Source organism: Cnephaeus nilssonii, assembly GCF_951640355.1.
Source record: "Cnephaeus nilssonii genome assembly, chromosome: 17".
Taxonomy (NCBI): Eukaryota; Metazoa; Chordata; class Mammalia; order Chiroptera; family Vespertilionidae; genus Cnephaeus; species Cnephaeus nilssonii.
Genome location: NC_137088.1, coordinates 35976891 through 35991677, shown reverse-complemented (window position 1 = coordinate 35991677; position 14787 = coordinate 35976891). Strand labels below are relative to the sequence as shown.

The window sequence follows — 14787 nt, the reverse complement described above, 5'->3', positions numbered from 1 at the left end:
GTGGGCAGGGCTAAGGGAGCCCCAGGAAAGGGTGAAACCCCTCTCTCCCCCAGAAAGAGCTGAACCTTGGAAGAGCCACTAGATCTGCGCTAGACCTTTGGTAGAGAAACCCAGCTGCAGACAGAGCAGCAGGTAGCAGGGAGAATACATCCCCGACATCGCTCTCCTCCACCCTCCCAGCTCCTGCTATTGGTCAAACCCAGAAGAAGCCAGAAGGCAAGGGAGCTGGCAATAGAGCCATAGCTTTCAGCCTCCGGGGCAAGAGCAGGGTGGAGAAGGGTAGACAATGGCCAACGGAGAGGAATAACCATCCTAGGCCGAGAAGAATCACTAGGAGAGGCCAATAAAGTCCCAATTCATTCTGAAAACCAGTCCTGAGTCACTTAGAATAAAGACACACGCACACGCGCACACACACGTGTGCACACGCACTGTCCATAGTGAAGGCCATGCGGATGGTTTCATCATAGAAGATGCAAATTAGGAGCATTCACTTTTCCAAAATGCGGTCCTGAGACCCAAATCTCTTTGGCATGAAGGCAGCATCTGTGCTGGGCAGCTGGATGGGGTCTACCCGGAAGTTTCCACTGCACCTTGGATAAGCTGCCAAGAGGAGCCGTCTCAGGAGGTGTCAGAACACGTGAAACGTGCTTGGCTAGGCTGTCTCCTTACGAATAAATATCAGATTCTACTCTGGCTGGTTCTGCTTTCAGGCATCTCCCACATACAGTCGTCTCCCACATGTCCAGGCTTCTCATTCAATCATTTATTCAATAAACATTTCTTGAGCACCTGCTGTGTGCCAGTCTGGTTAGAGATGTGGAGAAGTAAACAGGCGGTGGCAACACCAAGTGACCAGCACTAAAAGGAGGGACATGGAAGGCTGTGGGGGCCCCAAGGAGGCGCCTGGACCAACCTGGGTGAGGAATGGCATCTAAGGATGAAAAGCAATGTCGGGGAGACAGGTGATGGAGAGTATGCATGAAGGCTTGCAGGCAGGTGGGAGCAAGCAAACTGGAGTGAGGGGATGACAAGTAGTCCAGTCTGAGGAGAGCTTGTGGGGTCTGTGGTGAGCGCCCAGATTAGGGAGAAGCAGGGGCCAGCTCATCACAGCTTACAAGAGCCACCTGGAGAGCTGGGCTTCCTTCTGAGAACAATAAGAAGCTGTTCACTGCAGAACTTTAAGCGGAGGAGTGACATGACCAGACTTGCGATTAGAAGGATCTCTGGGGACTGGAGTGGGGACAGAGAGAAAGTGAAGGTGGGGATCCTGTGAGGAGACCCGCAGCCATCGAGGTGAGCAACAATGGAGGCTGAATGAAGGCACTGGCCAGTCAGCGCTTTCTACCGATTAGTATAATGGGCCCCACCGTCCCCACCCAGCTCTTAGATCTCAGTGACCACAGATGTCAGCACAGTCACAGGGGAAGATATTACCTGTGTGCACCCACTGGCCCAGCTCCCGGGTCCGTCCAGCCCCCGTGACTTTCACCTCCCTCCTGTTCCATCAGGCGTAACATGCATCAGATGACGGACGGGCTGGACAAGCCGGGTCAGATCCGCTGGCCTCTGGCCATCACCCTGGCCATCGCCTGGATCCTTGTGTATTTCTGTATCTGGAAGGGTGTTGGCTGGACTGGAAAGGTAAGCGATGTGCACAGTGGGAACTAGAGAGGGGTGCAGGGATCTCCAACCGGGGCAAGCAGGCTGAGCCTCCCAGGAACCCTTTCTGTCTTTAATTTAAGCAGGTCCCTTCCGCACGCTGTGCCTCAGTTTTCTTTCCTATAAAATGGGAATAACATTACCTACCTTTGGGGGGAGGTGTGAGGATTAAAGGAAATAATGCAAATCAGGCACTTAACACGGTGCCAGGCTCACATGAAGTCTCTTGAGATTAGCCTGGGCCTGGCAGAGCCACTGCAAAGCAGAGGGTAAATGTTGCTCGTGGACGTTAAACAAACTGTCCCTGAGCACCTACTCTGTTCCAAGCCTGCTTCTAGGTGTGGCGGGTCCAGGGGTGACCGACCACTCCACATCCCAGCTTTGAAGAGCAACAGAGATGGATTGATGAATCGTTGAATACTCAGGCCTTGTATTCAAATAGACCTGAGCTCCGGTCCCAACTTGGCCATTGACTTGGCCCTGTGCCCTTGGGCAAGTCACTTCACCTCTCTGAAACTTAGTTTCTTCCTCTAAAAATGGGGCTAATTCTATGCTTATCTGTTGGTTTGTTATGCAAATCAAATGAGCCCATGATTTTGTAAGGCACTCTGCCCCTGGCTAGGGGAGTTATTGTTTTTGTTTTTATTATTGGCAAGGGCAGAGCCAGGCCAAGTTGGGTTGTGCAACCTGGGGACATGGGTGGGGAGCTTGCCAATCAAACTGGGGGGGAGGAAGACTGGCCTCAACCCTACATCTTACCCCCTTTAAGCCCCACCCCATGAGTCCGGGGACAGAAGATGACAAAGTCTCACTGGTGTTGGCCTGAGAGACTCAGGGCAAGTGTGTTGTCTGAGGTCATAAAGTAAGTGAGGGAGAGAAAGGATTTGAACTGACTAAGGCTGGAGACAGGGAGGCTCAGGCTGCCTAAGAAGCTGAATGAGCAAAACAGAACCTCCATGAATTCCACACGTGGGCATGGGCACAGCTGATGAAAAACTGCCCCGTTTAGTCTGGTGGGACTTTTGGACCCAACAGGTTCTCAAATTCAAGGCTGGTGTCAGCTGCTCTGCTCTGTCCCTGGGCTGCACAGGGAGGAGGAGGCCACAGGTGTCTCCAGGCCCAGCGTTTAGAAGCAGAAGAATGCAGGGGCCTAGTCCCCTGCTGCCCCGCTGTGTGCTCTTGGGCAAGTCAGCTCACTTCTCTGAGCCTTAGTCTCCGCATCTGTGAAGTGGTCACAACAATGGTGCCTTACAGGGTTGTTACAAAGACTTGAGGGAGATAATCTACACAGAGTGTGTAGCATATGCCTAGCACACGGTAGGCACTCAATGCGTGACATCAATTATAATCATTTTGGGTGGTATCTAGAGTTCCTGCTGCATTAGAAGACTGGCTACTTCTTGGGGACAGAGGTAGGATCTCCCTTACTACATCTTTTGAGTGAGCCAACCAGTCCATCGGTAAACATTCACTGAGCACTTACTGTGTGCCTGAACGTGGAAGACACATTGAACTGCAAGACCTAGCAGCAAATATTAAGCATGTTGTATGCAACCAAACTTTCTGACTAGTAAGGTTGATTGTACCCATTTTCCAGACAAGAAAACAGATAGGCTTAGGGAGGATAAGAAATTGACCCACTGTCACATAGCTTGTGGGTGACACAGATAGTTCTGACTCCCCTTTTCCTAATTCCAAGTACAGTGATTTTGCTATGGGATTGGGGGCCGCCTTTCCTAACCCTGAAGAATCTCAGAGTCAACTCAGGGAGATGAAACTGACCCAAAGAACAATGTATGCTGAGCATGACTCTAAGATACAAAGGTCATTGAACTTGAAAATTGCTCTCTCACACCACTGAGCAAAGAAATGTAATCTCCGCTTTTTGATGATTAATTTGGCAAGAAGTCATTCTTAAGATGATTATACCCAGGGAAGGTGCTCTCTGTAATGCTGGGCAAAGTTCAATTTCTGGAAGGTAATTAGGCAACATGGGTTAAAAGCCTTTGAGAAACTTATTCATTTTTTTTTCTCAGTAATTCTACTTCTAGAAATTTTTCCAAAGACAAATATCATTTTTTTAGTACAAGTTGCAGTAATTTTTAGTATAATTTGCCTATTTTTGTAGACAAAGTTTTATATTCAGGGGTACCCAATGTAGTAGAATTAAGATTGGCATAAACTTGGAAGTGACCTCAATGGATGGTGGAACCTCCTCAGAGACTATTTTGTAAAATTAAAAAATTACATTGTTCTGAGACAGTAAAATAATTTTTAGTAAATAAAACAAGAAAGAAGGTTGTATGTACTGTGTTTTTTTTTAAATTTTAAGCATGCTAAATGAAAAGGCAAGTACATCATTTTGTAAGAAAATGTGATCATATATGCAAAGGAAAGTCTCAAAAGGAGACAGTAACCTCCATGCATTGGTGCATTGGTGTGGCGTTTATCGAGTGTCCACTATATACCATGGACTGTTCTAGGCACTGGGAAAACAGAGAAGTGAACAAGACAAGCCCTGTCTTTCATGTAACTTACCTTCTAGAGGCTGTTGAAAGGAACTGTGTGTTCATATGTGATTTTTAAAGTTTTCCTGTCACCACATGTATTACTTTAACTTAAACAGAAATCAAAAAGTAGGAGGGATAGAGGAAGGGAAAATTCGGGCACTGAGCTGGTTGGTTCAGACTCCAAGGAGGAGCTGCAGGAAAGTGGCCAAGCAGAGCATGTTAGGAATCCAGGAAGGCTTCCTGGAGGAAGAGAACTAGAACCAAGCCCAGAGCCACAGCAGGTATAGAGTAGGTGAAGTGGGGAAGGAGGAGGCATAGGTGTCCTGGGGGGGTTGGGGGTGACCGTATCACCCACTTTCCTCCCAGGTGGTCTACTTCTCAGCCACATATCCCTACATCATGCTGATCATCCTGTTCTTCCGTGGAGTGACACTGCCGGGGGCCGGGGATGGCATCCTCTTCTACATCACACCCAACTTCCACAAGCTGTCGGACTCTGAGGTGAGCGGTCCTCCTGGCCCCAGGTGTGCTAGAAGGCACCCGTTCGGTTAAGTGCACACCTGAGTCCTGAGCCACAGGTGACCAGCGTTAGGAGACGTTCCTGCAGCTCCCTGACCCTCCTACGTAAACTGGGATGGTGCCAGGAAGAGCTGGTTAGCGCGTGTAAGTGGCCCTGCAGCGCAGCGGCTTTCTGATGATAAGTTTTGACTGTTGTTTTCACTCTGCCTATAGGTGTGGCTGGATGCTGCTACTCAGATTTTCTTCTCCTACGGGCTGGGCCTGGGATCCTTGATCGCGCTTGGGAGCTACAACAGTTTCCGCAACAACGTCTACAGGTGCCCGTGCACAGGGGCACCTCCCCCGCGGCCCACAGCCCTCCTGGGCCGCGCCTCAGGCCTTACCCCTCTGTTAACTCTGTCTTTCTCAGCGCCAGTCCCTCTGGCCACTCCTTCTGGTTCCACTACTTCACCGGAGGTGGGGGTGGGGGGGTGGGCCCACCAGCCCTTTAGCCCCACTGACAGGCACCCTATCCCCCGTGCCCTTTGCTAGCCACCACCTGCTAGCTCACCATCCTGCCACCCACCCTCCCTGACTGTGCCTTCCCTCCCTCGCAGGGACTCTATTATTGTCTGCTGCATCAATTCGTGCACCAGCATGTTCGCAGGATTTGTCATCTTCTCCATCGTGGGCTTCATGGCCCATGTCACCAAGAGGTCCATTGCTGATGTGGCGGCCTCAGGTCAGCACCGCACAGGACCGGGGCTCTGGAGAGGGAGGGGCTGGCGTTTTCGGTCAGTCATATCACCATCTTCACCCACTGGCATGGAGGTTGCTGTGTGCCAGGCAGCGCGCTGAGCATTTACGTGGACTGTATCCCTGGGTCGTCCTGACACTAGGGAGCTAGGAAGGTGGTAGAACTTTGCAGTTGAGCCCAGACCTGGCTGATGGCAGAGCCTGGCCCTACTGGCACATCTAGCCCAATCCTGGGCATCCGGGGGGAGAAGACTCACTCTTGCCCCAAGGATATAAACTTTGGTCCAACTCAGACATGTTCACCACCATGACACAAAGCACCCAGGTCCATGCATTTGTCCCAGTTCCAAAAATATTCCCATCAAGTGGCTGTGCCCCTTCTGCTCTCCACACAGACAGGCACGGGGTCCAAGGAAAAACCTAGGCAGCCCCTCCCTTCCCGGCTCAGCCAGGAAAGCAGCAAACATGAGGACCCACTGTGTGTACAGCAGAGGCCCAGAGGCTCAGGCAGGAGAAACATCATGGGTTATGTTGAAAGGAACGTTCTCCCCTGAGGCCCTAATCTCCCCGACTTGGGCAGCCCACCACCTCATTTCTCTGGAACCCACCGCCACCACCCCTCTTTCCAGAACCAGACCCCAGGGTGGTTATAGTCTCCGTTCTTTTCCTGCCAAGGTTCTCCTGATCGCTTGATTATCACCTCACCCCCAGACACTCAAACACAGCATTCCCACACTGACCTCCTCAAGCTTTCTCCTCCCCTGTGCTCCCCATTACAGCAAAGGGTTCTGCCAGCCAGTGCCCAGGACAGAGCCCCAGCATCACTCTGTACCCTTTCCTCACCTTCACTTGCAAACCAACCACGGCCAGGACCTGCCCATTCTACTTCCTGTTTCTCCATCTGGTCACCTCTCTGCCCCTGCACTGTCCCCATCGCTGGCCAGGCCAGCGCAGTTCCTCATCCCATCCCACTGGTCCCCTTGACTGTGGACCCCACCCTACGGCCTCCCCCACCACGCACACACTTTTTCCTCAAGTAGAAAAGGGGGCTGATGACACTCACAAGGTTTCCTGGAAGATGAAATGGACCTTAGAGAGAAAGTGGGTGTGTACTGAATATGTTGTAGGTGCCTGGTACGTTTTATTTGTATTTTTCACCCTCTCTCCCCCAGGCCCCGGGCTGGCGTTCCTGGCATACCCAGAGGCAGTGACCCAGCTGCCCATCTCCCCCCTCTGGTCCATTCTCTTCTTCTCAATGCTGCTGATGCTGGGCATTGACAGCCAGGTGAGGATGTTCTCCCTGGCACCTTGAGGAGCCCCTCACCCCGCCTTGCCTATCTGGGAGGAAGCAGAAAGGGGAGGCCACTGCCCTAGGCCCCCTGAGAAGATGGCCTAGAGCAGGCGTCCTCAAACTACGGCCCGCGGGCCACATGCGGGTGTTTTTGCCGTTTTGTTTTTTTACTTCAAAATAAGATATGTGCGGTGTGCATAGGAATTTGTTCATAGTTTTTTTTTTTTTAAACTATAGTCCGGCCCCCCAGCGGTCTGAGGGACAGTGAACTGGCCCCCTGTTTAAAAAGTTTGAGGACCCCTGGCCTAGAGTTTCAGACCCTCTAGAATGTCCCACCACATGAAACTTCAGGGAACAGCTCAGCCACCTTCCCCACTTTTGAGGTGGGGAAGCTGGTGCTCAGAGGGAGGCAGAGGCGGTGGCAGATCTGGCCTGGATCCCGAGGCTCAACTGGCCCTGCTGTCTCGATGCTGCTGGGCTGTCCCGTCTCCTGCCAATCAGGCTTTGGGTGGGTTGAGGTTGGGGCCCTCCGCGGGTGGCTGACCCCTGTTTCCCCCGAAGTTCTGCACTGTGGAGGGCTTCATCACCGCCCTGGTGGACGAGTACCCCAAACTCCTCCGCAACCGCAGGGAGCTCTTCATTGCTGCCGTCTGCGTCGTCTCCTACCTGATCGGCCTCTCTAACATCACTCAGGTAAGGGCAGTAAGCACCTGGCACACCTCTGGTGCCGCCTGCCCCAGGGCCACTCCCAGGCCCTCTGCACCTCAGCCTTGTCTTAGCCCACTTTACCTCCCAAACCCCGTTCATTGAATACCTTCTCCATGCCAAGCCCAGCACACACTGCAAGAAGTAAGATGGGGTCCCTTCCCTTAAGGGGCTCCTGGGTTGATGGGAGACACAGACAGTGATGCAGAAACGATGGGTGGAGCTAGAGAATATAGCCCCTAACCCGGCCTAGGGCACCGGTCCTCTTCCTGGAGAAGGGGGTGCAGGGGCTGAGTTTTAAAAGACAAGCAAAAATGAACTAGAGTCATGGCTGGGTGGTTTAGTTGGTTGAAGTATTGTCCCGTACACCAAAAGGTTGCAGGCTTGATTCCCAGTCAGGGCACATACCTAGGTTGTGGGTTTGATCCCCGGTTCGGATGTGCATTCAATAAAAACTTCCTCGGGTGAGGATTTTAAAAAATTTAACAGCAGAGTCCAGGTGGAGTTAGTTGGGCCTTTGAAGTTGACACTGCCCTTCCCTTTCATTCCTACTTTTTTTTTTTTCCTTTGGATATTAATGAGCAAGGCTCTCTGCATTCAAGCCCCCTCTCAGTCTACTCAGAAGACAGGAATATAACTGATGCATTGTACAATAAATATAAATGGCCCTAAAGCCATGAGCTCAGCCCGTGGGTCTGATTTATGATCCACAAAACCACCCCCGGATTCAGATACAGTTCAGGCCTAGAATTATTGCTCATTCATTCTTTCATAATTGATGAACCCCGACGACGGGCCTGGTGTGACATTGGAGATTCAGGAGTTAACGTGACAGACAGTATCCGCTCTCTTGGATAAGACTGACATACACATTAGATCATTAAATGCCATGAAGAAAGGAGGTTAGTGGACCAGAGAATGACTAGCAGGGACGGGAAAGATGCTACCGCAACGGAGTCGTCAGGGACAGTCCCTCTAAGGAAGCGATAGTTGAACTGAGACTCAAATGAGAGGAAGATCCATCCAGGGGAGCCCTAGCTAGGGGAAGAAAGCACAGCAGGTGCAAAGGCCCTGAGGTGGGAACAGTGTGATGGGGGCAGAGGGAGTGAGGGGCTAAGTGGGGGGTGCAGAACCGGAGATCATGCAGGAGCTTGAAGGCCAGGGCATTGGATTTTATTTTATTGTTTTATTTTCTACCTTTCTACTTATTTCTGTATTATGTTATTGTCTTATTCAAGCCATGGAAGGTTTTGAGCAGGGGAGGGACTCGACTGACTCAGCATTGTGGACAGATGGCTCCTCTTCTGTCCTCCAGCCTTCCCAGAAACGGGGCACTTCCCTCCATGCCCCCCACATTTGCCCATGTTCTGCCCAATCCCAGAGAATCAACACCCACACCCTCCTTGCTGCAGTGTAGCCTAACCCCAGCCTCATCAGACAGTAAAGCCCAGTTTGATTATGAACTGAATGCGCGGATCCCTGGCGGAAGTGGCCTCACTCTCGCCGTTTCTGCTCCTGCAGGGGGGCATTTATGTCTTCAAGCTTTTTGATTACTACTCGGCCAGCGGCATGAGCCTGCTGTTCCTCGTGTTCTTTGAATGTGTCTCCATCTCCTGGTTTTACGGTGAGCATCAGCCCTCCTCCCCCTATCATTCATTCATTCATTCATTCATCATTCCTTTCTTCAGTTACCATTCAACCAATACAACTTGAACACCAGGCCCTTTCCATACATTCATGTATTTAGTTCTCACAACAACTCGGTGGTGTTACCACAGGAGGTCCCATGTTTAGAAGCTATCATAAGAAGAACAGTTAAATAAACTCATTTAAAACGGGAACCACGATTTCCTCGTAAATTTTGGGATAAAATGGTTTGTTTGAGGTTTTATCTAGAAAAGGGAAATCAAGACTACAAAAAAATCTACAGTTAAAAGTATGCACTATCTTAGGACAAAGAATGAAGGAAATAACTTTATTTGTTGGTTTTGTGGCCTAAGTTTCCAGACCAACTGCATGGTAGTCCAGGCATATCCTTCCCTACTCTTTGATGATCACGGCAAGGTGATGTGTTTGAGAGAAATGTCCTCCGGGGTCCCTCTTGGTACTTGATAATCATTGTATCTTTCTTGCTACTTCACCTCCCCTTTCCTCAACTCTAACTGGCCTAGTGCTATCAGATCCTCCTTGTCAGTGACTTTGCTTATAATTGGAGCAGTGCCCAGCATTACTTCATGACATCTGTGGGTCTTTGCAGGACTTGCTGTTCTTTGTAATCTATCACCAGTTGCTGATAGCATCAGATCAACAGGGAAAACCATCCTGGCCCAGTAAGACTTTGCAGGAATGGCTGAAACAGATGGTGCCTGGGGGACATTAAGAGTGATGCTTACATGTTTTGTAAGCATATCCGATTTTTGGTAGATATTTTCACATTAAGGTGATTTGCTTTCCCATACTGCCTTCTTGCTGTGGGGATTTGGTTATTGATTAATTAGATAATGAGCACCCCTCAGAGCATTAGCCCCACGTTACAGACGCGGGAACTGAGGCCCAGAAAGGTTGGGTAACTTGTGTATGGTCACTGTGAGAAAAGGACAGATTGAGTTTAGCCTGTAATGCCCACAACTCATCCATCCGTCCTGCTTTTGCTCCAAATGTCACAGGTGTCAACCGATTCTATGACAACATCCAAGAGATGGTTGGCTTCAGGCCCTGCATCTGGTGGAAACTCTGCTGGTCCTTCTTCACCCCAATCATTGTGGCGGTAAGGACAACACCTGACCGGCCCTGCTAGGATGAGCACAGACTAGGCCCTGGGTCCAGAGAGAAACTTCTGGAGGCAGAGGTGGATGGAAGAGGCCCCAGGCCCCTGTTCCCTAATAATGCCACTGCCTGCCATTTGTTGAGCATCTGTTTTGTTCCCTGCATGATGCCAGACACATTACATCATCCCTACAAACCTCAGACAGATAGACATTAGTGCCCCATCTTACTCCTGAGGACCCAGCGCTCCCCCAGCCAGCATCACCCATCGTGTCGGTGCTGCACTCAAACCACCTCGGCCTGATTCTGAAGCCCAAACTATTCATACAGGGAGACTTCTCATTCTCGGCACCTCCCATTCCCCTTCTGCAAGAGGGAGGTGAGGCATGAGCAGGCCTTGGAGGGGGATGCCCCCCGTCCTTGGAGGGGGTGCTGGGGCCACTACACAAGTTGTGTCTTGAACAAGGGCACCCAGCCAATGGCGAATGGCGACTGACATCCAACTGTTGCCAAGCTGGTTAACTTGGAGGAAGGGATGTTTTTTTCTGTCAGTCCTCTCAGAGGAGTCGCCTTTTTCTATTGGTCCTTCCAGAGGGTGTGCCTTTTTCATATTGGTTCTCCCAGGAGGGGTGCCCGTTTCTATTGGTTGTCATGGAAATGGCCCCTTTTGCCATTGGTGCTCCCAGAGCACAAAGGCTGGCCCCAAGGCTTCTTAGGTACTGGAAGTGGCCTTGAGTGCAGATTCCCAAGATGGTGAGCCTTTGTGAGGGGCAGCCTCAAGGTGGTGGTGGGGGGAGCGGACCTGTCAGCTGCAGGGTCTAAGGAGGGACCTTGGTTGACCAATATGTGTGACCTACTGCCCCCCACCCTCCCAGGGTGTGTTCCTTTTCAGTGCTGTGCAGATGACTCCTCTCACCATGGGGAACTATGTTTTCCCCAAGTGGGGCCAGGGCGTGGGCTGGCTCATGGCGCTGTCTTCCATGGTCCTCATCCCTGGGTACATGGTCTACATGTTCCTCACCTTAAAGGGCTCCCTGAAGCAGGTAAGCCTCTTCTTCACCCTTTGGGTCATTGGTCCCCTTCCCCCGCTGCGCTGGGCACAGCCCCTACCCTGTGGCGCTCACGGTCTAACAAACAAATCAATAGCCAGTGGCAATGGAGTGTTAGAGGTGCCGTGATTGCAGGGTAAACCAGGGAGATGGGTAAGCCCTGCCTGGGTGGAGGAAGGTTAGGGAAGGCTTCCTGAGAGAGGGGATGGCTGAGTATGAGCCAGAGTTAAAAGTAGAAGCAGAAGAATGTTCCTAGAAGACGGGGGGAGCATGTGCAAGGCCCACAGGTACAAACTTATCACTGTGGCTGGAGGGTAGAGCGAGGAGGGGTGCAGGGGGGTGATCAGAGATGAGGATGGGAATTTACGGTCTGGCCAGATCACGGAGGGCTTTGAAGATCACCACAAGAACTTTGGACTTTATCCTAAGGGTAATGGGGAGCCATCGAGGGTTCAGAGCAAATGAAGGGTGGAATCTGACGTGTTGAGGGCTTCCTTGAGACCTCATTTGTGAGCTTGATAAAAAGAAAACATGGTCTTACCCTCAAGGGAAGGCAGAGCCTATGAGGGGTGCTTCCCTAGCAGGGGCTCACTAGCACGTGCTAGGGCCATGCCAGCTCTTAGGTATTAAATTCTTGAGTGAAACACGGCCGTGCTGGAGGTAGCCAGGTGCTAGAGACAGGAATGGAGTGAGTGTAGGCTGAGGATATTTCGCTGAGGAAGGGTGGAGAATCAGGTTATGGAGGCCACAGCTAGGAAGATCCAAATCAGTGGCTCTCAACATTGTTTCCCACCAAGATGTCCTCGCTAGAAGGAGGGGTCGGGTCTGCAGCACAGGGAAGGGGGTTGGAGGGTTGTGTGCAGTCCCTGGAGTTGCTGGGAGCCTCCTTCAGTCACAGATGGAGAAACTGGGCCACGTGAGGAAACCACTTACCCATTGCTTGCAGAGCTGGGGCCTGCAGCCCTTTTATCCAGCTCCAGGTTCAGAGTTTTCATTTTCCATTGTTCTCTGCTGAGCCTCGAGAGGAAGCCAGGTCTGCATTTGCGGAGGAGAGCACAGCCTGTGCGAAGGCACCGCGGTGGGAAAGGGCAGCAAGGCGCGTCTGCAGACGGCGTGTTAGCTGATAAGGCAGGACTGCAGGATACGCCTGGAGAAGGTGGTGGGAGAGTCAGACATCCAGCGAATGTGTATCAGGCATCTACTAGATGCCAGACATTATTGTCAGGACTGGGGACACGGCATTGAACAAAACAGGCAAAAAATCCCACGCTTTTGGAGCTCATGTTCTAGGAGTGAGTGTAGGCTGAGGATATTCAACAAATAACAAAATAAAAACACATTGGATGGGGAGGAGTACTATGGAGAAACCCAAAGTAGGAAGGAGTCTAGGGATTGCTGGGCGAGGCCTCACTGAGGGGATGACACTGAGCCAAGACCTAAGGAGGTAGACACCGAGAGGCGTCACTCTCGGAAAGGAAGAATGTACCAGACGGCACCGCTAGAGTAAAGGCCCCGGGGCAGGTGCATGCCTGGTGTGTGAGGAGCAGGGAGGAGGCCAGCGTGGCCGGACTGAAGTAAGTGAGGGGATGAGGGAAGGACATGGCGGTCTGAGATGACAGGGGCCAGATCACATGGGGCCTTAATAGGACTCTGGTGAGATGGGAGCCACGGTTGCATCCTGAGGAGGGATGCGATCTCTAACATGACTGCCCCCCCCAACCGCTGTGCTGAGAATAGAACGAGGGGGACGATGGTCAAGGATGGACGTGGAGGGCCATGGGGGGTTATTGCTATCACCCAAGTGGGAGGAGGTGTGCGTGGAGGGCGTGGAGACACGGCCCGAGTCTGGGCACAGTTGGAAGGCAGAGCAGACAGAACGCACTTGAACAGAAGGGGGAGCAGAGAGCCAGTCTCCTTCCACCTCAGCCCGAATTCTCCCCGGTGCCCACAGCGCATTCAGGTCATGATCCAGCCCAGCGAAGACATCGTGCGCCCGGAGAACGGTCCGGAGCAGCCCCAGGCCAGCGGCTCAGCCAGCAAGGAGGCCTACATCTAGGGGTGCGAGGTGGCTCGCCGCCCCGACGCTCTCACCCCCCACCCGGCTGAGCAGGACCACCACTTGATGTCTGAAGATACCGTCGGTCTCAACCTACCTCGAGTGGCGTGTCCAGACACCATCACCACGCAGCGAGGGGAGGTCTCATCCCTGCTGGGTCCTGCCTCGGGCAGAAATACTCGTCGGCTCCGGCACCTGCAGGCCGGTGACCTTTTTAATCTGGCCCCATCGGCATCAAGCCGTGGGCATCTGTGACTGCCGCGGTAGGTCACTTTTATCCCGCCAGCGAGTGTGACTCGGTGCGGCTGCACCCTCCTGGCTTTTAGTCGTTTCCCTGACTGTTCTCTTACTGCCGAAACCCAGGACTGTTACCTTGGACTTTGCAGGAGCTCGTTTCCATCGGAAGGCTGCTCTGTGCACAGGAAAAGGGCATTTTGTAGAACAGAGATTTCTAGGGAGAGCTCACTCTTAAGTAGCAGGGAGCCAGCAGCGCTCTCTCCGGTTCTGGTTTCCTCCTTCCCGAGGCAGCTGACCTTAAAGCAAGCCCCAAGGACCTCCGTCAGCATTCCCAGCAGTCTGTGCAGTGTCCTTCCCAGCCACCGGCTGCGGGAGCATCTCCGGGGCTAGGCCTTCCTGCCCCTCCTCGCCAGGCCATTCTGACTGCACCTGGCCCTGCTCATTGGAAACTGCCACAAGCACAATTAATTTCCTAATCACCATTCTGGGGGACCTGCGATCCTGCTGGGGACGTTCCCTAACCGAAGCCCCAGTTTCTCTTAGGATGCCCAGAGTTATAGAGCACAGAGTAGCTGTGGAGGAAATCAAGGCCAAGTCCTACCCCTGAGTCCAAATGGATCCAGTTACCTTTTTAAAACTATCTCCTCCCTCACTACCACCCCCTTCAAAGCTGCGGCCCTCTCTCCTTCTCTTAAACTCCTCAGTGGGAGTCCCCTCACTGCCACTAAAATCTACCCAGCCACCAACGGAGGCGCTAGTGTTCATCCACACCCCCTCCCCCACCCCCACCTCCAAAGTGCTTCCAAGACTAAAGCTGCTTTCCTGGGAAGCCGGTTTTGTTCCTTTCCGGAATGGGCTCCGTGGTGGCGGTGGCACATCGGCACATCGGGTGGAGACAGTTCCTTGCAAACCCCAGTGACTCCGTGTTTCTCATCTGCCAGGAAGATGGGTTCCCACGTAGCCAATCGTCCGCTGTGCCCTGTAGCTCCTTAGCTAGTTAGCTCGCAAACTGTGTTTTACAACTAATCCTTAATACCTATGGTAAATAACTGTGACTGTGGGTTTTTAAATCTCTTGTCATTCTCATCTGACAGTGACCAGTGACCAGCATATCAGTCCTTGCAATAAGGTATTACCCTCAGAATATTAAGCACATTATTGTAGAGAAAACGCAAAGCACGTGTACACACACACACACTCATCCTCGCGCGTGATGTTTAGGGTCTTGTTTGATATCGTGTAGGAAACCTAAAACCT

General features: G+C 52.0%; 1 protein-coding gene across 1 annotated transcript in view; it reads left to right on the top strand.

Annotated features, from left to right (window-relative positions):
* The window catches only part of SLC6A1 (solute carrier family 6 member 1), a gene marked incomplete at its 3' end in the record, with an annotated part of 41176 nt that extends 27883 nt beyond the window's left edge, over positions 1 to 13293 (top strand). Inside the window, exons 7-16 of the mRNA XM_079794618.1 lie at positions 1512 to 1644; positions 4539 to 4673; positions 4905 to 5008; positions 5288 to 5412; positions 6599 to 6711; positions 7279 to 7410; positions 8944 to 9046; positions 10089 to 10189; positions 11064 to 11231; positions 13189 to 13293. Of these exons, the coding sequence (XP_079650744.1) occupies positions 1512 to 1644; positions 4539 to 4673; positions 4905 to 5008; positions 5288 to 5412; positions 6599 to 6711; positions 7279 to 7410; positions 8944 to 9046; positions 10089 to 10189; positions 11064 to 11231; positions 13189 to 13293 (1219 nt within the window). The remainder of the gene's footprint in view (positions 1 to 1511; positions 1645 to 4538; positions 4674 to 4904; positions 5009 to 5287; positions 5413 to 6598; positions 6712 to 7278; positions 7411 to 8943; positions 9047 to 10088; positions 10190 to 11063; positions 11232 to 13188) is intronic.
* Between the last annotated feature and the right edge of the window lie 1494 nt (positions 13294 to 14787).